General features: G+C 43.2%; 1 protein-coding gene across 3 annotated transcripts in view, besides 4 other annotated features; it reads left to right on the forward strand.

The window, feature by feature from the left end:
- dpr12 (defective proboscis extension response 12) overlaps positions 1 to 17,514 on the forward strand; it is a 56,120-nt gene extending 38,606 nt beyond the window's left edge. The window contains exons 3-10 of one of the 3 annotated variants that reach the window (NM_144205.5): positions 3,276 to 4,153; positions 9,629 to 9,753; positions 10,395 to 10,484; positions 12,198 to 12,365; positions 13,854 to 13,988; positions 14,051 to 14,264; positions 15,130 to 15,241; positions 15,307 to 16,872. In NM_144205.5, coding sequence (NP_652462.3) covers positions 4,036 to 4,153; positions 9,629 to 9,753; positions 10,395 to 10,484; positions 12,198 to 12,365; positions 13,854 to 13,988; positions 14,051 to 14,264; positions 15,130 to 15,241; positions 15,307 to 15,325 — 981 coding nt within the window. In that variant the 5' untranslated portion in view covers positions 3,276 to 4,035 and the 3' untranslated portion in view covers positions 15,326 to 16,872. Of the gene's footprint in view, positions 1 to 3,275; positions 4,154 to 9,628; positions 9,754 to 10,394; positions 10,485 to 12,197; positions 12,366 to 13,853; positions 13,989 to 14,050; positions 14,265 to 15,129; positions 15,242 to 15,306 lie in introns of all 3 variants that reach the window. The other 2 variants (NM_001273787.1, NM_136342.2) reach the window with 2 other exon arrangements.
- Positions 17,515 to 19,427: 1,913 nt separating this feature from the next.
- Positions 19,428 to 19,889: a mobile genetic element.
- A 705-nt stretch (positions 19,890 to 20,594) lies between these two features.
- Positions 20,595 to 20,711: a mobile genetic element.
- A 1,640-nt stretch (positions 20,712 to 22,351) lies between these two features.
- Positions 22,352 to 22,509: a mobile genetic element.
- A 3,504-nt stretch (positions 22,510 to 26,013) lies between these two features.
- Positions 26,014 to 26,935: part of a mobile genetic element that runs on past the window's edge.

Consider the following 26,935-nt stretch of genomic DNA (forward strand, 5'->3'; position numbering starts at 1 on the left):
GCAGTGTCTTGTTATGACACGTGAAGATGCAGTCGAGATACTGAACCCATTTCAGTATTCATATATGAGAAATGTATTTCTTATGAATTAAGAACTTTTATACTAAGTGAACTAAAAAATGTTATGTAAAATAGCATTCATAGCGTCGCTCAGTGCTGAAATTTTATTGGGAACCCAGATAGTGTAAATTTAATAATCTATGCTGTGATTACCATATGGTATGGGTAAGACCAATACTTTATGGATAAATAAATGTGCTGTGCGTCAGAGCACTTTAAACATGAATTTTACTATAATTAGGACGACGAGATGACTGTAAATAAAAATAGCGCAATTTAAAGGCATTCAAGTGCAATACACCGGAAACGGAAAAGAGCACAAAACAATTACCCGAACATGAGAGATGGAAAATGCCCACACACGCCTGCAATCAGACAGCCACACATACATATACGCATTCGCTCCAGAATGGCTGGATCCGAGAACATGGTATTACTGTGTAACTGCATTGTCGGCACTTTGGTGGGGAAATTTATATAATGTTCATTTTTATGCAGGCACTCAAGTGCAATCAAAATTCGAAACGCGTAATTTCCATTTGAATTTGTGGGTTTGTGAGTGGGGTCCGGACGCTAGGAGCCAAGCGCTCGCCCCCAACGATTCAGCCACAGAATGGACATTGTTATGGCTTGCCTCCGCATTTATGGCATTTGTATTGCAATCCGACATAAATAGCTTGGTCCATGCCCATGCCAACGGAATTCAAAGCCATCGGAGCTGGCAGTGACAAATGCAATCTACTGGCCAAGGCCGGAGTTAACCGTAATAATTATCTAATTTCAGCGCTTGGCGCGGTAATCGCTCTAATTACGAATGCTAATTAAAAAGCCAACTAATGCGGCGCTCCCTGTTTACCAAACCTGAGGCCAAATTGCCAAACAGTAGTTGGTGGTTGAGCCCTACAAGTGCCTTCCCACCTGGCCAATAGCATGGTGTGTGTGTGCACTTAGAATAATATCTGAATCACATTTAATGGGAAATAATTTTCGGATGTCTATACAGTTAGGGGAGACACACCTTTCTGCGCAGTAATGAGGTGAGAATAATCGAAACCTAGCTGAGTCTCAAAGCGTAGTGCATATCACGCATACGCCGTGGTGGTGGCTCTCAGTTTCTTGTGCTGTCGGAGAATGGTCCAAATCCCCGAGTATACATTTAAATTATTTATAGCCATTTGCAAATACTGTCAACCATAATACACGGTCCTTCGAAACACTTAATTATACGAGCTCCTTCACTGAACAGTGTGTGTGCGGACCGAGCAAGTCGCCGTACAGTTACTCTTCCGGCAGCACGGACTTGCGGCAGCAACAACAATATGGCCGGGCTAACCGCCCATTCGCAGTGCATTATGCAGCAAACTGGAGCCCCAGCCGTATGACAGGCTAGACAAAAGCAGCAAAATGAAGTACGAGCATGAGGTCAGCAGCCAAGAAAGGCAAAACAAAACAAAACAGGGAGAAACATAGAACACAAAGGGAGAGCACATGATTGTCGCTTGAAACTTGAGCCCCAGCAACTAACCTCATGACATCAGCTTTTTGGGTTTGCAACTTATTACAATTTCCATATAGCCTCCAAAGCGCCAGGAGCAAGAAGAAAGCAAGCTCCACCAGCAGTGTGTGTGTGTATTGTGTGTGTGTGTGTGGTGGGGGGTAGACGGGGAAGTGCACACAAATGCGCATATGCAGGGTGCGAGTGGAATGAAAGGAAAGCAGAAGCAGAGGAGCAGCAGAGCAGAGCAGAGGCAGTGGCAGTGGAAGAAACAGAAACAAAAACAGAAAGAACTTGCTGGGTGGGGTGGAGAGATGGGGCCTGGGAAAGGGGGTGGTAAAGGGTCAGGGGGAGGCGAAAGCAAATGCCATGTCCTTCAGCGCTTGCCCTCGCAATCGCAAAGGCAAAGGCAAAGGCAAATGCAAAACGCTGGGGGGGTCTTTAAGTTTTATGGCACCATTGTGTCAAGATAATAATATGTACGTCGCAGTGTGTGTACGTGACTGCATTTAAGTGCATAGTTGTGTAGAACAGCTCTCACACTCACACGCACACTCGGAATCGCACTCACACATTCGTACTAGCACTCGCACTAGCACTCGGCCAAAGAACACAGATACATAAACAAGAATTCCTCCGGCATGACATTTACTCTCCGAATTACTATAAACTGCTGCATTTGAACGAAAGAAGCAAAGTGGCAGCAAATAACGACTAACTGCCACCCCGGAGATCGCCGCCCGCCCACCCGGCGCATTATCAATTTAAACGAATGGCACACGAGTGTGCCATAAATTCGGGCTGCATGACATTTGCTAATGTTTGTCCATGAGAGCGGCGGCGTTAATTAAATACCATGGCAAACTTGCGGCCTGCAGCGCGAAATCAGAAATTCTGAATCGGCGAGCTCAGAAAGCCACATAGTTCTGTAATTAAAATGAGCGAACGCTTTGGCAATTCTGCGGCCGAATTTCAATTTTAATTTATGTGCACAGCGCTTCGCGAAATTTGTATTCATTAGCGCTGTTTGCCTGGCCTGGCGAGTTGAACAAACTCTGTCCGTGAAATCGTTGGATTTGAGAGCTATCCCTGGCTCCCATAGCAATATAAGCTGCGTCGTAATGTGAAAATACTACTGAATGCTAAATGTGGGGCAATAATAAGGAGCAGACTCAGAAGACAGATCCGCGCTTCAGATAAAAATTATGACATGCCACAAAACTTTGTCCGAGTCTCAAGTGCTCTCCGTTTTTTACGGCTCTCAGCATAAAAATTTAAATAAACTTACTCACGCGTGCGAGCAAATAAATACAAATTTATGGAAAACCCCGACTGAGTCCTGCTGCGCAGCGTCCAGTTCAGCAAATTGTTGGCCGGCCATTTTGCATAATCTCTGTCCAGAGAGCCACCGCCCTGTTTCTGTTCCCCTCGCTCGGGGAGTCCGGCTATCGCTGACCTATAAATAATGTGCCAAATTCGCTCGAACAATAAATAAATTTCCTTCTTTCTATATGCAAATGAATGGGAATCCCCCGCAGCTCGTGAGGTCGAGCGCGCCGTCGGAATTAGGTCGGGAAACGAATCTCGCGATGGGCATTGCAATTGTAATTAGGAGCAACCATTAGTTTCCATAGGCACTCTTGGCGCACGAAGACCCTATTATTATTATTTTATTATATTATATTATACCGCCATCTCATATGCGCGCTTTCTCTTTTTAGCTAACAACGCGGGCAGCGGGTAGCTGAAAGAGGAAGGACCCTCTGAGGACATCACGTTGAAAGCGATTCATCATCGGCACTACGCTTCCGACATTGTTATTCGCAGGAGGCGGCAAGGAGGCAGAACGTCCACTAGAGCAAATTGAATGTAATTTCATAAAAAGGCGAGTGTTAATTTTTTGCCAGCCACACAATACAAGATAGATACAGCCAGTGTTACACGGACCCCGACGTGGCTTAATGTGCTAACACGCAGTGACATGAAAAATGATGAAGACCATGCAGCTTTTTTCCGCACCGACTCAATAGAGAGGGAAGCCTCGAAGAAAGGAGCTGCAAATTTGTGAGGAGTGCGAGCGGCGGGAAAGCGCATTGTGACTCGCAGGACAACAACGCATTGACAGGCGACGGAAAAACGGAGCTGGCAAAAAAGGCTGAGCTGCACATCGCCATCGGACCAGCATCATTTATCAGCGACGCATCGCATCCCATCGCATCAACTAGCAGCAGCAGCAGCAAGAGCAACCCGGCGAGGCATATGTGCACCGGAGATGCCGGCATTGTGTGGTTGCCGTAGCTGAAAGGATTCAGCGCGTTCATTCAAAAACCCATTAACCCTAATAAGCAGCCACAAAAGGCAGTCAGACAATACGATCCGCCCGCCCATCGATGTGTCAGGACAAAGGGCGCGGACAGTAGGCCGTCATCGGAGGAGAGGAACAACAGAGAAATCACGGGCCTGGCGAGCAAGGGAGCAAGGATGCCAATGGTGCCGCCACGGCTGCTGCTGCGTCTGCGGCGGCCCCTGCACCTGATGGAACTGCGCATCCTGCTGCTCTGCCTGCCGACGCTGCTCCTGGCCACCACCCTCGAACCAGGTGCGTTCCAATGCCCCCCAAATCACCAAATCACCTTGCCGTGTCCACTTTATTGTCCTCCCCGGCCCACAGAATTTAATTAGGCCTGCTTGGCAGGGACTTGCTGAAGTGCTAAGTAAATTAAAGCGAAATTTATGCGAACGGCTCAGCCTGCTGGACTGACAGGGCTGACTGACACTCCGATACCCGGTTTATTTTAATATTTACACAAGCTATCAAATTGCTTCAAGCCGTGCTCTCAGTCTCGGTCGCAGTCGCAGTTCGCAATTAAAGCTCCTTAACGCGGACGGTAAGCCAGCGCGAAACTTTACCAATTTGCGGATTTATTGTGCCAGGAATTTTATTGTAGTCTCCGCCGCATTTAATTACGCTAGAAGTGTTCTAAGCAAGCACCTGCGGCACAAAACTTTGCCTCGAATATTTTCAGTTATGGAAGGGCGGGGTGGCTTCTCCTATCGGTGGGATATTTAAATGTTTGCAATTCATTTCGCAAATGGAATGCAACCGAGCTTGGAGGAGCACGAGGGATGTATGAATGGCAATGGGGAGGCCTTGAGCAATTATCCAAATGCAGTCAAGTAACTTAAGGCCTTCGGATACTCTATGCAAGCCATTTAATGACCCATCCGCGGAGCATTGCGATTTAACCTTCCGCTAATTCACTTAAAATAGGCGGCGATCCACACCCTAAGAGACCGCCCCGACGCCCCCAAGTCCGCCTCCTTCCGCCTGACAGTTGCGACCGGCACGTATACGCATTGTTAGAGCGCCTAAGTTATGGCCAACACGTAACATTCACAAATAATAAGGATAATGAAAAATACACAGGGGAGAGATTAGCGCCAAGGGCGACCCACCTTGTTGATGGGAACGGCGCAGTTGCTGCCCTTGCGGCTTTGGTTTGACCTGAGGCGCCACGAAAAGTCGAAGTCGCGCCGTTTGCCTCGTTGTTTGGTCCTATTTTTTTTACCGCCCCCCCCCCCCCCGGCCAAACGCGTTACGCATAAATTACCTAGCAAGCCACGCCACCCACGACGACACCTTATCAAAGCGCGCGGTCCGCTCATTACGCAACCTGACGAGGCAAGTGGGGTGGACACTTGGCGCGGCGAAAACAAACGGGGCTCGTGTGACAGTGCAAAAATTGAAAATTTATGGCGACGACTTGTGGCTTGAAAATCGTTGTCGGGGAAAACTTTTAAAATTGACTTTTAAATTGCACAGAAAGTGTGACGTGGCGTGTGAAAATATGCGCGGTATTTGCGGAGAAGAGCGAAAGCGTCGGCGCAGGTGAAATTTACAAGGTGGAGTGGAGTGACGAAGCCAGTAACTTTGGGGTTAATTTCAGGGCCAGATTTTTGCAAGTCTCTACTTGGAAGCGAGTCGGGTTCTGCAGGGAGAGACCGAAAGTATCACCTACTGATAACACTATCCTATTCATCCGGGTGAGGGGCTTCCACAGCTACATTTTTCCGGCTTCGTTGGCAGCGCAGAGCACGGCCAAAATATTATTTTGGCAGTGAATGGCAGGCGGCTCAGCAAACATATATGTCGGTCTGTCCATGTGTAGGTGGTACGCTCCGCTCAAGGTCGCTCCTCCGCACGCACATTATCAAGCACAAACGAGGCACAAACGGATGCCTTTCACCTGGCTTCCCCACACACTCGTTCCCGGGCTCAAGTGCAAATGAGTTTGAAGCTGGGTGGCTAAGGAAGACACTTCCCACGCAGTCAGCTTTTTTGCAAATTTGCTTAGCGGTTTTAAAATTAAGCTCGTGGGCCGTGTGTAAAACCTGGCGAGATCTTTCACCTGCGAGCTGAGACCGGGTCTTGGGCTATGGGTTATGGGACACGGGTTATGGGTTATGGGTTACGGGCTACATCAGTCGGGCCACGGGGGCCAACGGGGGGAAAGGGCTTAAAAACAGCTAAGCACTTCGGCACTCGGGCTGGCGGGCAAAGAGCGTCGACTTAAGCAGATTTAGGGATTAACACTCGCACACTAGCAGGCCCGCTGCAAACATATTGGTGGGGTATTAAAATATTACGTATACGTCGCGCGGAGCTTGCGAACAAAGGCTCGACTCTGACTGCTGACAGGGCTGGGACAGATAAATAATAATTTGAAGCATGGCAAGTGCGCAGGAACAGCAATAGCAATAGCAACAGCAACAGTCACAACAAAAACATCGTCGACAACAAGGACAATAACCAATGTGTCGTGACTGTGGGCCATACAACTTAAGCGGCGTGGACGTGGGGGTGGGCGTCGGTCGAGAGATTGACAAGAAATATTTATTATAAATAATAAACATGCGAGAATGCCAGCCGCACTTGCTGACTTCATTATTTATCGCTTTTTAGCAGGCGCAGGGACAGGGGCATAGGCGGCGGAGAAGGAGGGGGAATGAAATATGCGACGAACGAAACGAAAACTTATATATGGCCCGTTTTAGCCACTTTTGTTGCGGCGTCCGGTTAGCCCAGAAATGGATTTCTAACTGAAAGCCCCACTGCCGGGGTCCGTTTCCTATCGCTTCTTGCGAAGTTTTATTACTGTTGCCTACTTCCAGGCATAATATAATTCACACGCCTAAGCCGCAGGCAGCTGACATGCGCACGTACCGCCTCGCCGAATGGGATGCGTCGGAATACGCGGCCCGAGCCATTTTATTAGCAGTGCGTGTTTTCTCACTATTATCGCGCTCGGCCTTCACCCCTCCACTCCCACACATGACCTTAGTTTCTGAGCAGTTGGCTTTGTGTCTCGGGCTGAGCTGAGCATTTAAATTCCTCTTAACTTGCCCAATATATTTCCACTTGGCCTGTGTGTGGAGGCCTGCCATGCATACAAAAGCAGGAATAAATAATGTGAGTGTGTGTGTGTACAAACATTTTCGCTTTCTATCTTTTCACCACCAAAACCAACCTGACCCGTCATAAAGCCGCCTTCAATCGACTTGGGTCAAGTGGCCTCGCCATTGTCTGCCCTTGATTTGTATACCCCGGAAGCGATGGTTTGAGGGTATATTCCTTTCGAACTGAACACCGGTATTCGTAGCTCTTTCGAATATAGAACGCTGGGTAATACCCGAAAATCAGATGGATCCATATTGGCCGATCCTGAATCTATGAACTTTATTTTTTAGCATTGAAGAAACTATATCGACCTGAATTACATATATGTATAAGCCGTATAGGTATAATAAACTAAAAATATGGTGGCTCTTAAATGTAATAATTCGAAATCATTTCTTTTTCAAATGCAGATGGGTTTTTGAATTCCGAACATAACCGCAAATTGTTGTAGTACCTAATACCAAGACGTTGGAATAGTTAACCAATTTCGCAGATTGAAAACATTTCGGTTTTATATGTATATACACTCCCACACTTTTGGCTCCATAGAAAGCGCTTATAAGACAAATTTGAGTTATATTAATGTTACTTTATTTTTATTTACGACATTTTCAAGCTGTTAATTGAGCTTTTTTTTTGGTTCTATTTTATATGAAAGCCCAACGGTATAGCATTAAAATTTATATATATATAGATATACACTTCACCTTTTTTAATTTTTCCTTCTGGCAACTTTTCTAAATTGAAGCCCAGTATTTGAATTGGTATAGCATTGATTGTAGGAGGAAGAAGGTGATTTTATTTTAATAACCGTTTTTATGCTTGAACAAGAAGTGTGTTTCTCAATTATATACCCACTGTAAAACGGAAAGCTTGTCGATATTACCAAATTTGTACCACGGATGAGTCCCGACGAAAGGCCATCTGGTTGTCACTCATTCAGAAACCACCATAAAAACGATAAAGCTCGAAGCTCGTTTTTGTCATTACCTTCTTGTGTGTTTTGACCATTGTCCTGCTCATTGTGCTAGTCAAATCATAACTGTGGATATATCTGATGACGAAATAAATAAGCTCGAATTCGGTCAATCAGAACAAATTCGAAATCAATGCAGCGGGCCTTGACGTCACTGCGGACTTTGGTCACATAAATAACATGGTGGCGCACAAAGGACAATCCCAACACATATACGGCCCGACATGACCCTCACACACGCAGGAGCAGGAGCAGTACACTCACAGATACCGTACAACTGCGGCATTGCATACGCATGCCTAAAGTATGAACTATAAAAATTTACGAGGCAATAAAAGTGAAAGCTCGCTCCGCTGTGTTTTATGGCCGACAGCCGGAGGTGGGCGATTTGGCCAACGACACGGCGCGTTTCGCGCTGCTTTGCGCTGTTTTGATCCCCCTCTCGATTTTTAGCACAACAAATTGCAAGCCGCCGAGGCTAAGGAGTCCCTCGTAGAGCTACGGGCTACGCTGTCTGATTGATTGGATAAATTCCTTTCCAGAGGGCACTCACTTTCACAGCCAAGCACACACAACCCTTGAGCACCCAGTGAGTCAATAGTAGACGACCTGCCTTCGGCTGGTTTCTGCCAAGCGGGTCTCGAGCACGCAGCATAAAAAAATATTAAAAACCGTTGCGCAGTCTTGCGTAAATTTAATTTTGGATGCCAAACGGTCAGCTGCACTACTCGACCACGTTGCCCGGGCAATCAAAGTTTCCTAATTAGAGCAAAAGGCAGACGGGGACCGTAGTTGCTCTGATTAAATTTAAAATACGAAAGGAAGCCTCGGTGAATTCTTAATAATCCCAGAGCCGGCATATTAATTGCCACTTCGCTGATCGTAAGCAATGATGGCATACGGATTTTAGTTGCAGAAGCTTTTAGCAAATATTATTTTCTAAGTTTGGAAGCAAGAGCTTCTCAAGAAATTAAATCTTACCTGTGAAGAGGGCCAACTTATCTGTTTTCCTCCCTCTATCCCTTCATTAAGTTTCCATATAAACTGTGGTGAAGCTTGGTTTAACTACCGAATACTTTAGTCAGGTCCAATGATTATGATTAGTTTGGCTCTACTGTTGCGCTCTTCCAAGTTCAAGTCCCAAAACAACGAATAAATTTTTATGATTTACGCAGCTCTAAAAGTGTTATATGTACGAAAAAGCTATACTTTACATGTTTGAAAGTTCGTACGCTTTTTTTTTATAGATAGATAGATAGATAGATAGATATATAGATAGATATATGTATAGATATAGATAGATGTGGAGTTCGACTCACGCATGATTGGTAATGGATAGCAAAGCCAAACATAAATCAACCGCTTTACTGCACACTTCGGTAGGCTTAGAAAAGCGCGAAAGTAAGTATCTTGACCTGCTTGGGAATTGGATTGTCCTTGCTGCGGGGCCAATCACATTCATTTGCAGCTGCAGCACCCCGGACACTTGTGCTGATTACATTCGAATCGCATCAATCGGATTTGGTGGGTGGCAGGGAAGAGAGGAAACAAGAACCGGACCTTAACACAATTTGCGACTGCACTTTCCACTCTGCAATTGGTTTTGTCTAACGCTCGTGGCTGCTATTTTTTGATTGCAGATCAAAAGTCAATACTCACAGATAACGATTGGAAGAAGCTATGGATGCGCGGCGGTATAAATGGCGACTCAAAATTGGATAATAATCTCGACTCGAGCGACAGTCCAATGTTTGAAGACAGCGAGGTAAGTCCCATTGACAGATTGCGCTCTTTCTCCGTCCGGCCGGATTTAATAAAGTGCTATTCGAAATCAAATTTAAATTGAATCGCCAGCAAGTGCAGTTGCTCCGACACCCGATTCTCCAGTCAGCAAAATAGTGTGCCCTGCCCGTATCCGAAAAATGCAGCATTACCCAAGGCGAATCATTCGGACCACTTTCTCCGTACAACACTAATTACCAGCACGGCGGGTACGAGTCCGATGTGATCTGGACTCCATTGCCGGCACTAATTAATCTTTAGTGCTTATTTATAATTCATTCGCGCTGGCTTCGAATCTAATTATTCAAATAGCAGGCGCGCCGCAACCACCAGACGCCCGGACCACGGCCACCCACAACCAACACCCAGTCAACCTCTTCGCGTCCCTGTCCTTGAGCCCAAGCAGCTCTGCCTCTGAAGTGCTGCTCGTGCTGCTCGGTCCGGGTCATGGATCCTGGGCTGGCACTGTTTTGCTGACTAATTGTGCGACTTGGACGCGTTTCGCTTTTTAAACCACCTCTTTCGGCATCGTAAAAAATGAACTTTTAACTTTTTGTCTTGTGTTCTTTCTCTCTCGCTCTGTTTCTTCCTGCCACCATTCTGCGATTCTTCCTGCTCCAAAAGCTGATGGCGCACAACACCACAGTCCAGCTGGGTGGGACCGCCTTTCTGGTCTGCAAGGTCTCCGGTGTGGACAGAGTGGGTGTAAATTGGGTTTGTTTTTGTCTTTCTAATTGTACCTCGTCGAACCACGCTGTCGGCGACGGCGATGACATTCCTCTGTTCTGTTCTATTCTGTTCGGTTCTGTTCTCTTCAATGTGCACGCCCTGTCCCTCAGCTTGCCGAAATCACAATGACCCATCCTGAATTGTCCCGTGTCGCATACCCCACGTCCCACATCTAAGCCCGAAGTCCGAAACCCGAAACCCGAAACCCCAAGTCCCCCTAATCCCATTCCGCATGCCTTGCATGGAAAAGCGCTTTGTTTAGTGGCAGCAAAATTGAATTCCATTCGAGCCCAGCGCATGATGATGGACAGGATCTGCTGCGAGCACAGCTGCTTCTGCAATTCTATGTGCATATCGTATTTGAGATATTTTGCACCATTTCCCATTTTTCCCATTTGCGTTTGCGTTTTCGTTTTCGTTTTCATTCCCATTTCATTCTTCTGTCTAATTATATGGCATTTTCATTTGCCTCTTTGCTGAAAGCGGCACGCAAAAGTCTAATTTGTTAAGCAGTCGAGCACGAACAACAGCAGAGCAAGAGCTTAATTTGTAGTTGAAAGGAAACGTTTGGTTGGATGACAATTTCAGTACACAATGTTTGACATTCGGTGTGGTTAGCAACCAAGTTCCTCGCACACCGCCGGGCTGTGACTACTCTGAAATATTATTATATTAGACCGCGAAACTTTGTTTCAATTTGACCAGCATTAATTACGACTCCTTTTACATCCGTTCAGAGGGTATTTCGATTTCAGCCAGAAGTTTGCAACCCAGTAAAGAGATCAATATTAGGACCAGTCTAGTCTTTCAGTTTCAAGAATATCTGCATTCAACTTTCTCAAAAGTAAAAGTAAGAATGGGCTGTATTAGGAAAGGAATCATAGTTTAATTGTTTTAGATCATAAACTGCTTTTATTTGGTATAACCCAGTTTTTTCATATACAATTAGAGCATGGGTAGATAAGTGTCTTCTTGTCTGGTCTTGAGGATAGTTCAAAATACGATAGGTAGAAGAAACCATCGTACCCTTTTAAATATATTTTTTTTAGCAAATTCATGTTTGTGATAACATATGATATGATGGCATATCTAGCCATCAGTTCGATAGTAATATGTATGTACAAGTACCACGTATTTTCAACTTTAAGTTTTATTTTCTCGATTTAATATGTAGAAAAAAGATCAATTACCGTAATCATTTGACCGAAATAAACCCGAATAAAGTGTTTGTTGTTTCAATTAAAAAAGCGTTAAAATTATGTAGAACTTCAATTGATTCTTTATTTTCGGTGGCCTTGGCACTTTTAGTTTATTTAAGCATTTTCTGGAATTGCCTCTATTAAAAGTATTTTTCTTTGTGAGTCTGCACCTGCCAGGGACATTAAAAATAGCTTATCCACTTGTAAACCAATGTCGTAATTTAATCCAACCAGCTTTCCCCCAAACCACCCACAACAGCCCTGCGAAAAGTCAACGCGGCACGGACATTGGTGATGTAAACCACCACCTGGTTTCAGCGTGGGGCTTTTGAGTATTTTTTAATTACTTTTCGAGTAATATTCGCATGTTTCGCTAATTGCATGAGCTGATCTGTCTGTGCTGCCTACTTGCAGTGCTATTAATTATCCGTGTGTGTAGTACTCGATTACCAATTAGTCCGCTCGTTAATAACGCGCCCGCTCGGGCTTTCGTCAACAGAACCAAATATCTTGGATCCGCCGCCGGGACTGGCACATCCTGTCGTCGGGGGCCCAGCTCTACACCAACGACGAGCGTTTCGCCATACTGCACACGCCCGGCTCCAACATGTGGACGCTGCAGATAAAGTTTGTGCAGCGCCGGGATCACGGCATGTACGAGTGCCAGGTAAGTGGGAATGGGAATGGGCGGGGGTATGGGCATGGGCGTGGCAATGGGCGCGGGTGGACATGGGAGTCGGATTGGGCGGCCGGCCGGGAATGATGGCTCCATATTTTATGCATGAGGCGCAGTTGAAATAAACTAAAGTCCATTTGCATATGCTCTCGTTTCGCGTCCCTGCGTTTCCCTCAACAAGAACGTTGTATTGAGGTTTTCGGGCTTTGGCTTTTCGCTGATTTTACGTCATGTCGATTTGTTCGCCTGCGCATGATTTAATTGTAAAATGGAAATGAAGTTGTGTATGCAAAGGTTCGATTTAAGACCACTGCTCGCGGCCTTCTGCTCTGACCGAAGTCTCTTTAACGGTGAAGCTTCCAATGCGAATGTCAGTGCGTATTCGTATCAGTCCGATTGGGAGTGGGATTGGGATTGGGATAGTGGCGGTGACATTGACGAGTCCGCCTGGGCGTGTGAGCGTCAGCCGGCAGGCTGCGACAAATTTGGACCCAGAAAACGGGTCCAGATAAACCGGACCCCGACACATACGGGTCCCTGCAAGTACCATAGAACCAAGGTCTTCCACCTCACGAAGTAATTTACAAGTAAGCCCGAAAGTCATGAGAATGCAAATAGGGAAGGTGCACGGTCGTGCGGGGTCGGGGAGAAGAAAAGAAAAACAGCTTAGAGGGGGACTCGGGAAAGGGGAGACAACTAACCGAAAAGCAACAAAGTTAGACACTGCTGAAATGGACACTTGACAGCAACTCTGTTTGTGCAGCAGCACAAGTGCCATTCGCCCTGCTTTGACTAGATGGATGATGGGCAGGGGAGCGTGGTGCAATTTCAGAAACGTAGCTTCAATTTCAAAATTGTTTGCATGCAATTTCAATATGAGAAGCCGCATGCCAGAACAAACCAGTCAGTCACCGAGTCAGGCTCAGAGTCAGTGGGTCGGGCGATGTCCCCTCCGGACTCCTGTCTTCGGACAACGGACTGCGGACTAAGGACCTCGGAGTACGGAATACGGAATACAGAATATGGACTATGAAGCTGAGCAGCAAACGAGAGCTGCATGCAAATATGCCGAAATGGTTATTTTCCTACTCCATTGCGGCAGCGGATCCGGAGAAACTGCAGTTGAAATCGCTGCCTGCCGGATATTTTGGAGATGAGCTCCGAGCTGGGACGTGTAGAAAGCGCTCCACTTATATAGAATAGAATCCGTTCGTTTTGTTTCTTTTTTGCGTGCCAAATTGAAATTGTTTGATTTGCATTTCAATGAGTGCAACATTTCTTGCACTCGCAACGATTTTTCGGAACTAGCTGGGAGGAAAGTAATTCCTGCTCGCAGTTTGCTGAAGCATTAAGATTCAAGTTGATTACGAATACCAATCGCACTCAATGGCCACACTTGCTCTTGCTCTTTCCACTCCCGTCGCTTTCGTTCAACGCTCCCCCGGACCATCCGCCATAAAATCAAACACCAACACACAGGTCTCGACACCGACTGGCATCATTTCCCACTTTGTGAATCTTCAAGTGGTTGTTCCAGAGGCATTCATTCTGGGCTCCGGCGAGCTGCATGTCGACATGGGCTCAACAATCAATTTAGTTTGCATTATTGAGAAGGTAAGTCGAGAAGTGAGCTTAAAAGTCCCAACTCCGGTTACCCCATCACTTCCTTGCCACAGAGTCCTACACCACCGCAGTACGTATACTGGCAAAAGAACGATCGCCTGATCAACTACGTCGACTCCCGGCGCGACATAACCATTGAGACGACCCCGGGACCCCGCACTCAGAGCCGCCTGATCATCCGGGAACCGCAGGTCACGGACTCCGGCAACTACACCTGCTCGGCCAGCAACACGGAGCCGGCGAGCATATACGTCTTCGTTTCGAAAGGTATGAAATACCTATCTACTTTTCTGTGAAGAGTCAGAAGTGCCAGGCATTTCCAAATTCGGGTTTCTTTTATACTTAACAAATCAATTATTTACTGCGAATATTTTGGTCAGTAATCAATGTCTGCATTCACATGATGACGAAAATCAGAAAATAAGAAACTCACTTAAGACTGACTAAAATATAGTTTTTTTTGCAATTATAAATTTCAATTTTCCGATTTAAAAATGGTACTGTTCATTTTACTTTTATTAGGTTGTTTTAGAATATACTTATATAAGCGAGATCTGTTTATTTTTCAAATTTCTTAATATTAAAATAACGTACTTTTTTGTCAAAAAGGGGAATGATGAATTCGATAATAGTTTTATTTATTACTTTAACATGCTCTGAATTTGTTTAAAAATGTGTTGTTATTTTGCTCATTGGCAATATTTATTTAAGGACTAAAACAAAACATTCTGATATTTTACGGTGAATTCCTCAAACCAAGCGTCCGTGATATTTAGTTTAAATCAATGCAGATGTTTTGTTGCCCATCATAGACAATTAGCCCTCGGCACTCTTGTTGCTTCACCAAGCTGCGTTCCTTGTAATTTTAGCATTTAAATAGACATGGCACGCTTTTTGATAATAACGATAAGACGTGTAAATGAAAGTATGCAAATGGCGCAGCCTGCAGCTTATTAAAATGAAAATGGGAAATGCGGCGGGCGGGCAAAATGGAACTGCACAGCTCGGTTGTTGGTGCACATAATTGCATTCGCCCGTCTGTCGCTAAGCGAACTCTGGCTCTAACTCAAATTCAAATTCAAATTCAAATTTCAAATTGCAAATTTATCCCACCATTTTATGCCACCTGCAGGCGACAATATGGCGGCAATCTCGCGGCGGAAGACCTCCTCGGCCGATCGCCTGACGCACATATTTAGGTCGATGCTGGCGCCCTGTCTCCTGCTGAACACGGTTGTTGTGAGGTGAGTGGTCCAAGCTGATATCTAATCTGCAGTGATGTGCAAGTCCTGAACTCCGACCCCATTAGACATATCTTCCTGACCTAAGCGGACCTGCTGGCTGACGAGGCGAACGGAAGGACGGCAACAAGGAAATCCTATTTAAGCTATTTCAGTGCTAAAACTACGGCAGCCGAAACACAGTTAATAACTGAATAACCCCAGTCTAGGATAATTGCTAAGCTAAGCTCAGTAAGAGATGCGCACTCAAGTGTAAAAATCATGTTAAACCAATCGTCGCTGTGTACTCGACTTGTTTGTGTGCCAGACAGTTACCCGTACATCCATCCACACCGGTTTGGATGAAAATTGGTTATGTTAATAACCTTCTTCCCATTGATTTTGTACAGTATGTTTAAGGACTTCAGAGTATGTGAGTTTCTTTTTACGAGTTATCGCTCGGTTAGATTTCCACAGACTCCTCATTTACCGCCATCGATGTAATGTTATGTATATGTGTAGTGCAATTTCACTGATTGATTTCGGTGCTTAAACTTATTTTACATGCCTTTGTTCGTTCGGCCAAGATCAATGCTTTGCGACCCAAAAATGTTTACTGTGAGCGGAAATTGCATAAGTAGCCAAATTAAGTCCATTTAATAAGGTACATATATACGAATCGGTTTATGAACAGAAAGGCATTAAAACGATATTATAACTGTTACTAATGGCTAATTGAAAACTAAACAAAATGCATCGGGCACGTCCAGCCCAAAAGCCAAAATGGGGCATACAGAACAGGGGCGATATTAACGTTAACGAGCATAAAAACGACAGCATCAACCCTTATTAATTAATTATGTTATTAAGTTTGTACATACATTTTATTGCAAATGGCACACCACTCACACGCACTCACAAGGGCTGCACGGAGTGTGCTGGAAAATTTATTCAAATTGTGTAAATAAAAAGGAAATCATGCAGCTCCAACCACAAGGCACACAGCTGACTGAAAATGTGCAATACTACCCACATTACCCTTATTGCCCATACAACCCTGGGCCCGTGGACGGAAAGAGGATGGCGAGCTGGACGGAAATGAGGTGTACGAGTGTGCGAACACTTTATGGGCTTCGAAACTGTCAAAATCAAGCTGTAATTAATTGCAAAAGCACACAGGAGAAAGTCGAGCGGGTCGGGGCAAACCTTAGCCATAATGTCGAACAATGGATAGTGTACATTCATCAGTCTGCCAAATCGCAAAATTGAAAATAATTACTTTACAAGCAGATATCTAGCATGGTAATATAATTAAATTCTCCACATCATACGCGACTTCTGACCTGGCACTGGCCGGGAACAAAGTGCCGCAGTATCCAGTGTTTGGGGTATTCCAGTCTTTGTGCTAAGCCGAGCTGAGACACCTCAATTATGAAACCAAAATCTACGTAAAGAATTATGTACAACTCTTGACTGTTCAATATACTTAGGCTGGCTCCATATCGGCTGCAGGCTGCACTTACGATAGATTACAATACGAGTATAGAGGATCCGCTCCAGTTCAAATTGATGTGTTGCCAGAGCTGGCCGGCCAAGTAACTGTCATTCGTTCAGTGTCGTCGGTACGTAATTTACAAACAAACAAAGAAACAAACAAACAAAAAAAGAAACAAGCACACACAAAGAAACAAGCGAACAAACTGTAAGGGATACCATTTGAAGTTTGAATAGATTCATTAGAGCGAACCCACAGCAAACCTAAAATCGTAGCTTAATCATTAATAAACTATTGATAAAACAAAAATACTAAGCGATTCCACACCCTCCTTAAAGTGTCTGTATGTGTATGCGTATGCCCAAAGCCCGTTGGACAATTTAAAGGTTAAAGTTATTCGATTCCATTGAAATAAAATGTATTAAGCGAAGCATTTAGTTGATTTTTACTGTTAAGCATTTCCACTGTAAATATTTTGTACTTACATATGTATATCGAATGACCGGCTATGGCCCTTCGTTAATTAATGAAAATCACAAGCGAAAACAAAGAAAAATGGTGATAGGCTATTGTACTCTTGGTGTGGAAACAGCAAAACTAAACCAAAAACCCATATAGGATCATTCAATTGTTTTCAATGTAAGTGCTCGAGCAAATAACTGTAAAATTTCAACTTGCAACAATTTGACGAATATGAATTTAATAATAGTACAGATATGAACAAATCCAAATAAATAAAGTCGACGACAAAAATACCAAAGCAGCAATGCGTGGCTAACAATACGAATGCATTGAAATAAATCAAGTGATTATCATTGAAAAATAAATGTAATTTAAATAATAACTATGCAATCCACTTCTCATTTATCTCTTTGGCGATAAGGGCTTGGAGAAGGCATTCCGGTAAGTTATCCAACCGGGGGCCATAGCCAATCAATCAGCAAACTTCCCTACAAATGCCGAATCGATGGCCATTGTAGGGACTGCTGCTCGTCAACACGCCATAATTGGACTCCATTGTTGACGCAACACACACAGTAGATTGCCTGCCTATTTGACGAAGTTGCCATCTTTTTGGGGCGGTGCGCCAATTATTTTCCGACGTTTTCCTCAAGACCGGCAGTTTACTTTCTGTCAACATTTTATTCAGCGCCTCCTTGCCTTTCATTTCGCAGCGAACATGTTGCACTTTGGCACCCGCCAAAACCCGTGCCACGAACTTCCCCTAAAGTTTTCCGAGTGTGTTTGTGAAATCAAATGCATTGAACGCTGCCTCCAGTCCCGAGGAGCAAACTTTTGTGGCCACCAAAGTTTTTGGCAAATCAAATGAACCCCTGGTAAATTTGCCATGCACAAGTGCCAACGCGGACCGGGGTCAATGGGAGGAGGCTCAAAAGTAAAACATTGAACTGCAAAAGTAATGGAGACTTTCAACAAGAAATTATAGTGTACACACGGCGAGAAAGTCCTGCCAAGCCACTTCAAGCGCGCGCCTGAACCGAGACCAGAAACTCAACGGCGCATTCCTTCAGTGGGACAGCCAAATGGGCGAGGGCGAAATTGGCTGTTGACAGCTCCGAGTTGAGTGTGTCGAAAGACTTCGACGTTTGGGAGATTGAAAACTTTGCCATTTTTATTTTCGATTTGCCGTTTTGATTAAAAAGTTTTGCACGGAACTCCAAGTCTCGATCCCGCCCTCCAAATATGGAAGTCTAATTTCAGCGCCAGCCTGCTGCCTCCGATGAACTGAAATTCTGCGAGTGCCACCACCCACCCATATGCGCTGTACATCACACATAGCACATTCAGCCACACGGTGACAGCTGTAATTCAGGCTTTTGGTCGCCTGTTTGCTTAAAAGCTCAGGACTCAACATCAATATATGGCTAAGTGAAAAAATATTAAATAATCGAATTTTACGATGCATTAAGTTTGATGGCTGACAGGATAAACGGAACCACATTTACCGACACCACAGCTCTCGTATTCAGCTCTTTCCGAATTCAGCATTAATTCGCTTACCTTTCCATTTATTGACACTAACGATTTTTTAGTTTTACGATATAGTTTTAAATATGATTTATTTTTTTTTTAATTTTACCAGTTTTCTTGCCAATTTCTATACCCATGCCAACAAAATATTGAACTATTTTTCAAGCACTACACCTAATTTATTCGATTTAATTTACTGGATTCAGAGGCATAAAACCCACTTTGGATAGGTAATATAGTAATAATTTTTATTTGCTTTTCATACCCGTAACCCATATAGTAAAATATTCTTTTACTATATATATTTTTACTATATAAAAGTAAATAAGTAACAAATACGCAAATATCCTAGACACCAAACCCTACCTGTATATCCCGATATACCCATTATTCCATTTGTCAACAACATAAATCTACGCCTTTGCCGTCGACAGCAGATATACACAATTTTCAAACTATTAAACTTTGCGTCCCGCATGCTAACCCATTCGTCAGCATAAAAGCTTTGACCAATCCAAATTAATTAAACAAAAGATGCAGCCTGGCGATGTATAGATCAGGCCACAGATTTCAACAATAGAAATCTTCTGACCAAAGTCCATCATCGCTGCCCGTGTCGCTATCGCCGATAAAAGCCATAGTTATAAAAAAAATGCATTTTGTAAAATCAGTTTCACATTGGGATTCTAACTGAAAGGAACTTTACCAATAAAACTCCGCCTTTCCGTCTGTTTGAACGTCGAGATCTCAGTAACTATAGAAGCTAGAAGGTTGAGATAAGACATATAGTTTCCAGAGACATAGACGCATCACAAGCTTGTCGAGTCATTTTGCCACAGCAACTCCAACGCCCCCAAACCTCCTAAAACTGCTACGCCCACACTTTAGCAAAACGTTGTGATATTTTTTCATATCTTTATTATTCTTATAAATTTTGATCGATCTGCTAAAAAACTTTTCGCTAAGCTTACTGAAGTTCTAGAACTGACACTCCCACACTTTTGAAATGCTTTAATTTTTCTTCGTTTAAGTATTTGGCTTTGACCGCGCTCCTCCTTACACCTACAAAACGAACAAAAACTGTCACACCCATTTCTCATTTTATTTCCCAATATCTATCGATATCCCAGAAGAATTATGAGTAACGGGCATCTGATAGTCGGGTAACTCTACTATAGTATTCTCCTATGCTTAAGTTAATTTTACTATAGTTGTTTTCTGTTAAAGCCAATTTTGATCAAATTAAAAATACCAGTTGAAACATTTTATGATTAAGTAAAACGAGACTATGATACCATCTATATGATTTTTATTATATTAACACTGAAAAAAATATACATTGTCAAAAAAACTAAATAACTAACTAAAAACAGCAAAGGTAAAGCTAAACTGAAAAAAGGAAAAAAGGCTCGTTTTATTCTGAGCTTCATACGAAATCTGTTGACATGGCTGTTCGTGAAAAAAAAAACATATTTTAGTTTTTCAGCTATTTGCTACATAAATATACCTCCAATCTTACGTATTGTGGACATACAATGGTAAATTTACAAATATATATAGCATATATATATATTTAACTTTCATATTTAATTTGTCTAACTTTACAGTGGTTAATTACAGATAAAATATTTCTTAATGATCTTAAAAAATACTTAGAACCTTTCTTTCCTATAAAGTTTCACAAACTTTACAAACGAAAGGATACAGGGTGAAATAGCTTCGTTGAAAAGTAACAGGTATAAGGCAGGTTTCCGATCGGGATCACCATGTCCTGACCGTCTGTATGAGAATGTCTAGATATCAGAAGCTATTAAAGCTAGAAAGCCTGATATATAACAAAGATTCCAGAGACGTACTTCCATTGTAAGTTTGTTATTACAAGAAGGTTGACATTTCCATTCTAAAGCAAACATAGCGCCCAAAACTGCCAAGCCCACACTTTAGAGAAATGTTTTTATGATTTTTCATTTATCTTTCGTCTTTTCCATTTCTATAGACGTGCAAAAACATTTTTTTACGCCCACAATTTTCTAATACGTTTTATTTACTTTTTTATTTAAATAAGTTGTTGCAAATTTTTATCGATATGCCTACAACAGGTTAAAGTTTCGTAGAGTAAAAGTTTCTATTTGACAGTGGTATACAGCATCATAAAACAAGAAATAGATATATTTATCTAAAAGTGGAAATCGTACATATCCTTGGGGCACTCAACTATAGGTTTCCTTTTTTTTAATTCATTAGGGAGAAATAACGACTCGGAAAATGTAAAGCCACATTAATCACAGTTGAAGGACTAAAGTGCACACAATAAATTTGCAAATACTTGCAATAACTGTAATCAACACACTTGCCAATCCCAGGTGGCTAGAGCAAACAGCAACACAGCGAACAGAACGAAAAACAATCATTCAAATTGCGCATACGCTCCATGGTCACAAGGTGCAAGCTGGTGAACGTGTACTCTATTTTTTGAGCAACAGCAGTAAGTCATCATGTTTTCCACTGATGTTAGAAATTATTGTGCATTTCTGCAAATCTGTGCCACACATGCATGCCACTCGCGCTGCGTTCCGTGTTTCCCTACCACCTTTAATTGATTGGAAAGTACGGGACTAAGCTCCAACCGCTCAGCAAAAGCCCTATCGCGGATTTGACCTTGTACCGCTCTGTCGACATTTTTATCTATATTTGCCTTTTGCACTTCGAGTTGTTTTAAATCCATGGTTGCCCCGCCCGTGCCCACGGCAATTGTTTAAAAGCTTTTTCAATATAGTTGGCCACATTGTGGCAAAAGTTTCGCAGGCAGAAAAATGCGCATATCTCGTGTTTAGCACTTCATATTTATTACCTGTCGAGTGCACTCAAATCACTTGCAGCCGTTGTTGGGTCATCGGGAAGGGCATCGGTTAAGGGGCGTGGATGGGCGTGTAGGGGCTGGGCCGGAGTGTCTGGAATCCCACCCGGGCAGCAGTTGGCCAGCAAAAGTTTAGCCCTCCACTGTTTTGATAAGCATAATTGATGATGCAACCGTGCAGAGCATTGAGGAAATAAAAAGTGGTAACAGCAGCAGAAACGATGTCGAGAGCAGGAACGCCGGGTAGCTTCGTGAGAAGGGTGGGGATGAGGCGTGGAGGCCCTCATAAAGTAAAGCCAAAAACCATTTACCAGCTGACCATCCTAGTAGCAGAAGAAATATTTTTTCACATATTTTATTGCACATTTGAGTATTGAGAGCAAGTGCTGAAAAAAGTTATCATCATCGGGCTTGGCTAGAAGTGCATCATCACGTCCGTGCCGTAATTCACTTAGACGCACATACTCTTCCCCAGCCCTTTGGGTCCCTGTTGTTTAAGACTGATCGGACACTTATGCAAGAGTTGGTCTAAAATGGTAGGAGTAGAATAATTAATGAGTTAAAGCAAACACAGCTTTTGAGCTGAGTAATTTGCTAGCACCATATTACGTAACCCAGCAAAATGCATACAATTTAATCGACATTCCGTAAAAAGTATGCGGCCTGAATGAATGTGAACTGACTCTATCTTTAATTAATTAATTAATGTTAAATGGAAAACCTCTCATTATCAAGACAAAACTAATAAATCCCATTTTCTACCCATTCTTCGTAGAGTTTCCGACCATATTATGAACGTCGAGTTCTAAGGAACTATAAAAGCTAGAAAGTTGAGATCAAGCGTGCAAAAAGAGCTTGTTAGCTTACTCATGTCGCCGCGCCCATCCTAATGACCTCTAACTGCCGAAAACCGTCATGCCCAAATTTTTGAAAAATGTTTTGATTTCTATCAATTTCTATCAATTCTGTCCCCTAGGCATTAATTTCTCGATGCTCTCGAATATGTGTTGTTTTATGCCTTATTGCCTATAACGCATTTATTAAAGTTATCTCTACGTACAATTACAAAAACATAAATCTCATAACAAAATCATAAAATTTTTGACCAAATTAATGACTGGTGACACACTCTGGCTCAGTCCTATTAAGAACCAAATCTACCTCAAGCTGTTAAAAACTACGCATAACTCTGCAATTAAAGCTCGGAAAATAAGAGAGTCTTCTTAAATGGTAAACCATCCATTCTCCATTCCAAAGTAAAACTCTTAAAAAACTTATTAATTCACAAAAAGAAGTCACAGATTCCCCAGCACAATAGACCACATAAGTATCTTAAAATACCTCCCTTCTATATCTCCCAAATTTCAGTTAAATTCTTAAATATCTTTAATTCCATCAACAACACCCTAACATAATACAATATAAACTTTACACCTCCATAAATATGTAGAAAGGCTTAAAAAAAAACTGGCTTAATGAACGGGATGTTAAAGCTGCATCATGCTGCATGTAATGCCACACACACACAGCCCACTGGCAACAGCCATGGCACACTGGAACACGCGGTTCGTCTAATAAGGGTCTCCAGGGTGGGGACCCAGAGATGGGATACTATGAGTTTAGAGCCGGGCGGAATCTAATTGCCTCGGTAGGCATCAATGTCATGTTATGTCAGATGGTTCGGGCATGTCACTTGGAATGGCCTTGGCTAGCTGTTTGTGCCTTTAGACCGGAGTTGCACTGAATAAACACTCTTAATGGATCCGTCTAAGCCCGTCCTTCCCACTTCCAGTCGTTGAACTCGACCGTCCTTTTTTCGCCTTATTATATGCGATTTCCTCTAGCCTCGACTGCCTTACAGGCACGTGCATGTTATGCCAACAAGCTGCCATAATTCAACCACTCGCCAGGAAGCCTTCGACATTCTGCACACATAATTTGTTGCAGGGCATATAAACAAAAGGCCTTGTCGGGCTTCTGGGCTTCTGGGCTTCTGGGCGTGTGGCTTCTGTAGTGTGGACTCCTTATTTAAGCTGCATTCAGGATCGGAGCCTTCACTGGACTTGGGAGTCGTCTGGGCTGCAGGACGTTTTTTTTTTTTATCGAAATGCCTGCGTGCAACTTTCATAAATACTTTGCCACATGCAAGGGGTTCCTCCTTAAGGTTCTCCTACGTAATCAAATATGTAAAAGCCCCTACTTCCCGCAGCCCGTGTGGATGCATACGTACTGATACACGCTGCTGCAGTGGCGTTTTGAATTTCCGCTTCCGGCTATTTTAATATTATAAGCGAAGGCATTTGTGCTGCGCTCAGCAGGACACGAAAAGCCTGAAACCTCAGCAGCAGCTGGCGGAGTTCGTCGAAAATGTGGGTGTGGGCGGAATAAAACAAATGCTTATGCTAGCAAAGCGACAGAGTATTATGAAAAAGTATTAAGACTCGGGCGGTTTTCTTTCGCTTTCGCACGTGCATATAAATTAATAGCCCGCTGGCCGTTTGTGTTTCATTTTCGCAATCGCATAAAATATTTCACCACGTAATCAACTTCATCTCCATTTATGCCCTGCTCCCATGTCCAGTTCAGCAGGTCCGTCCCGAACGCTGCAGTATTAAGTGCTCCTGGACTTTGCCCGCCTCCACGTCGGGCTTGCATTAATTGACAGAGCGAACTTTGCTTTTATGTTTCACGGAAAAATCCACTTTGCCGTGATTTCCGGAACCAAGTTTAACAGCGTAAAGTTAAACAGCGCGGTTAGGTTAGCCAGCGTCGAGCAGCCACAGCACTTCCAAATACCGCCACAGGACCAAAGTACTTTAAATTTATTCCCGATCTCGCAACGTCGCCCCACTGCACTCCAGTACAACGATTTATGGCCAATGACGTCGCTAGAGTCCTTCGCCGCCCAATTCGAACCAGGTACGTCTGCACTGCACTGCCGTATGTGCCGCGTTGCTAAGGTGTTAAATTTGCCATTTGCATAATTGATACCGCCAATGGACAGGGTCGGGAGTTGTCCGAGACGTCGAGGTAGGGCCCAAGTGCTTAGCATGCTGCTTTCTAGCTTCTGACCTATGTCGGATGTCCGCATGTCATTCCCAATGCTCTGGCTCGAGCTGCGTTGGTCCCTCGCTTCCGTTTTCTTGCCGCATGATTTAGGTTTGAGCCATCATAGGCCACTACTTCCGCTCGACCCGTGGACGTCAGCGAGTTCTTTCCAACTTTTTCGTCTCGGGCTTCAGACTTGGCATGCGAAAAGTGCATAAATTCGAAAAACAGCCTTCTCACGTAGCCACTGCCGCAATTCAAAGAGTGCACTGATTCCTGGACACTGAGGGGGTAGGTTTTATTTTTGATTTAGTGCTGACTTAGTTTGCCGTGGGATAGCTAAGGTCCTTCTGTTTGACCTACCGAGAGAAAACAAAAATGCTCAGTATTATCAGACACTACAATATTAATATATATTATGCGCCACAACATCGAAGTAAACACTGTCTACAACGACTGGAAGGGCGTTAGTCAAATATATTGCAGTACATACACACACTCCTTCATTCCTCTAGGAGAAGACATCTTAGTAACCCTATCATAAACTTTCTTATCGCTGTGCCCAGCTAACCCACAGAATTAATACACAAATTTAAAAATACGACCTATTGCTATTCGGCTGTGATTGATCTGTGAATTTTTGGGTCATGTGCAAAACATAAGTGCTAAAATCAGTATAATATACACATATTTTATTAGTGCTGACGGAAGTCGCGCTGCGTGTATTAAGATATGAAATAAAACAAGAGATAATGGTGTAGTCAAGGTAAGCGACTATCGAATACCCATTGCTTAGCTTATGAAAGTGTGAGAAAGGTTGAGGCGGTCTTAATCTTCTGATTAATGTGTAGGTCATGTCAAATAGTCAGATTTTAAAATTAGACGTCACTAGAATATTTATTCTTGATCTTAGTTTTTTAAGTCTTTCATTTCCAATCTAACGCCTATAAACAACCCACTCTTTTGAAGAATGTTTAGATTTTTCATTCAATTTATTATGTTTCGGCAGTTCTCATTGATATGGAGATAAAACTTTTGCCACGCCCACCAGACGGAAAAAGCTGTGACGCCCATAATATTCATATTTTCTATTAATATGCTCGAAAAATTTTGTATTTTCTCAATCGCACTACCACACGAACTCGACCATAGCATTCGAAGTTTGTCGAACGATTGACGATTGCAATTAGTTAATCGAGTACCTATGTATATAGGCAAGTACCGCAACCCTTACTTATTCGCCGGAAGGAGGAGAGAGATATAGACGAGCAAGCAGCAATAAGATTGATAAGGTGGGAGCACCTAAAAAACTATGACCTTTTACTAAATACAACATTTGGAAATTGATTCAAAGAGGAAACGATATGTAGGGGTCAACACCTTTCGTGTAAATCAGCACATAAATGTAACATGGAGTAAGGCTGAAGGCTGGCAACAACCCGGTTGGCAGCGCTGTTGAGCAGCAACATGATTGTCGGAAATCGAAGTTATCGACAATCAGTCATCGAAGGAACGATCGCAAGGCAGCAGTGGTGTGGAAGTCAGCGTGGCAGTCAGTCGAGTTCTCAGCAGCAGTCGTTCGGTCACAAACTAAGAATACTTTATATAATTACCGCATTTAGAATTAAACTAATAATTAAATTAATAATAAACAATAATAATAAACAATCTTACATGGGGGCTCGTCCAGTCCTAAATCGGTTATATGAAGGTGCAGTTGTTTAAAGAAAAAAGACATTGTTGTGTGCGTGGGTATAGTCTTTAAAAGTTGTAAAGTTGTGGCTATATCTATTGCATTTAAAGTTGGAAAAATCAGTTGTACAGATTTTGTTTGAACACAAGTCGGTAAAAGTCGGGAAAGCTGCTAGAGAGAACTGATAAAGTTGAAATTGTCGTGTGCGTGGATTTAGTCTTTAAAGTTGTAAAGTTATGGCTACGTCTACTGCATTGAAAGTTGAAAAAATCGATTGAACTCATACAGACTCAAGTCGTTTTGCTGTTGTGGAATTTAAAACAATTAAATTGCAAAGGTGGTGAAATTCGTTTCTAACGAAAATCAAAATTTGTCTTTTAACCGGTGGCGCCGTCTGCAAAATCGACTACCGTCGCGCCGTTAGAACATTGTCGTTGTTTGCTGGTGTTAGTGCCTTGTCGCGGAATGTTCACACGTACACCACCTACAAATAAAAAACTTAACACCGACCAAATACAAGCAATTCTAGAGAACGAAAGCGAGGACGAAAGCAGAAAAGAAAAAATGAACGAAGAAGATCAAAAGTTGGCGCCTGTAGGAGAAGCAGAGGCAAAGAAGCAGAATAAAGACGCT

The sequence above is a fragment of the Drosophila melanogaster genome, chromosome 2R (genome assembly GCF_000001215.4).
Source record: "Drosophila melanogaster chromosome 2R".
Taxonomy (NCBI): domain Eukaryota; kingdom Metazoa; phylum Arthropoda; class Insecta; order Diptera; family Drosophilidae; genus Drosophila; species Drosophila melanogaster.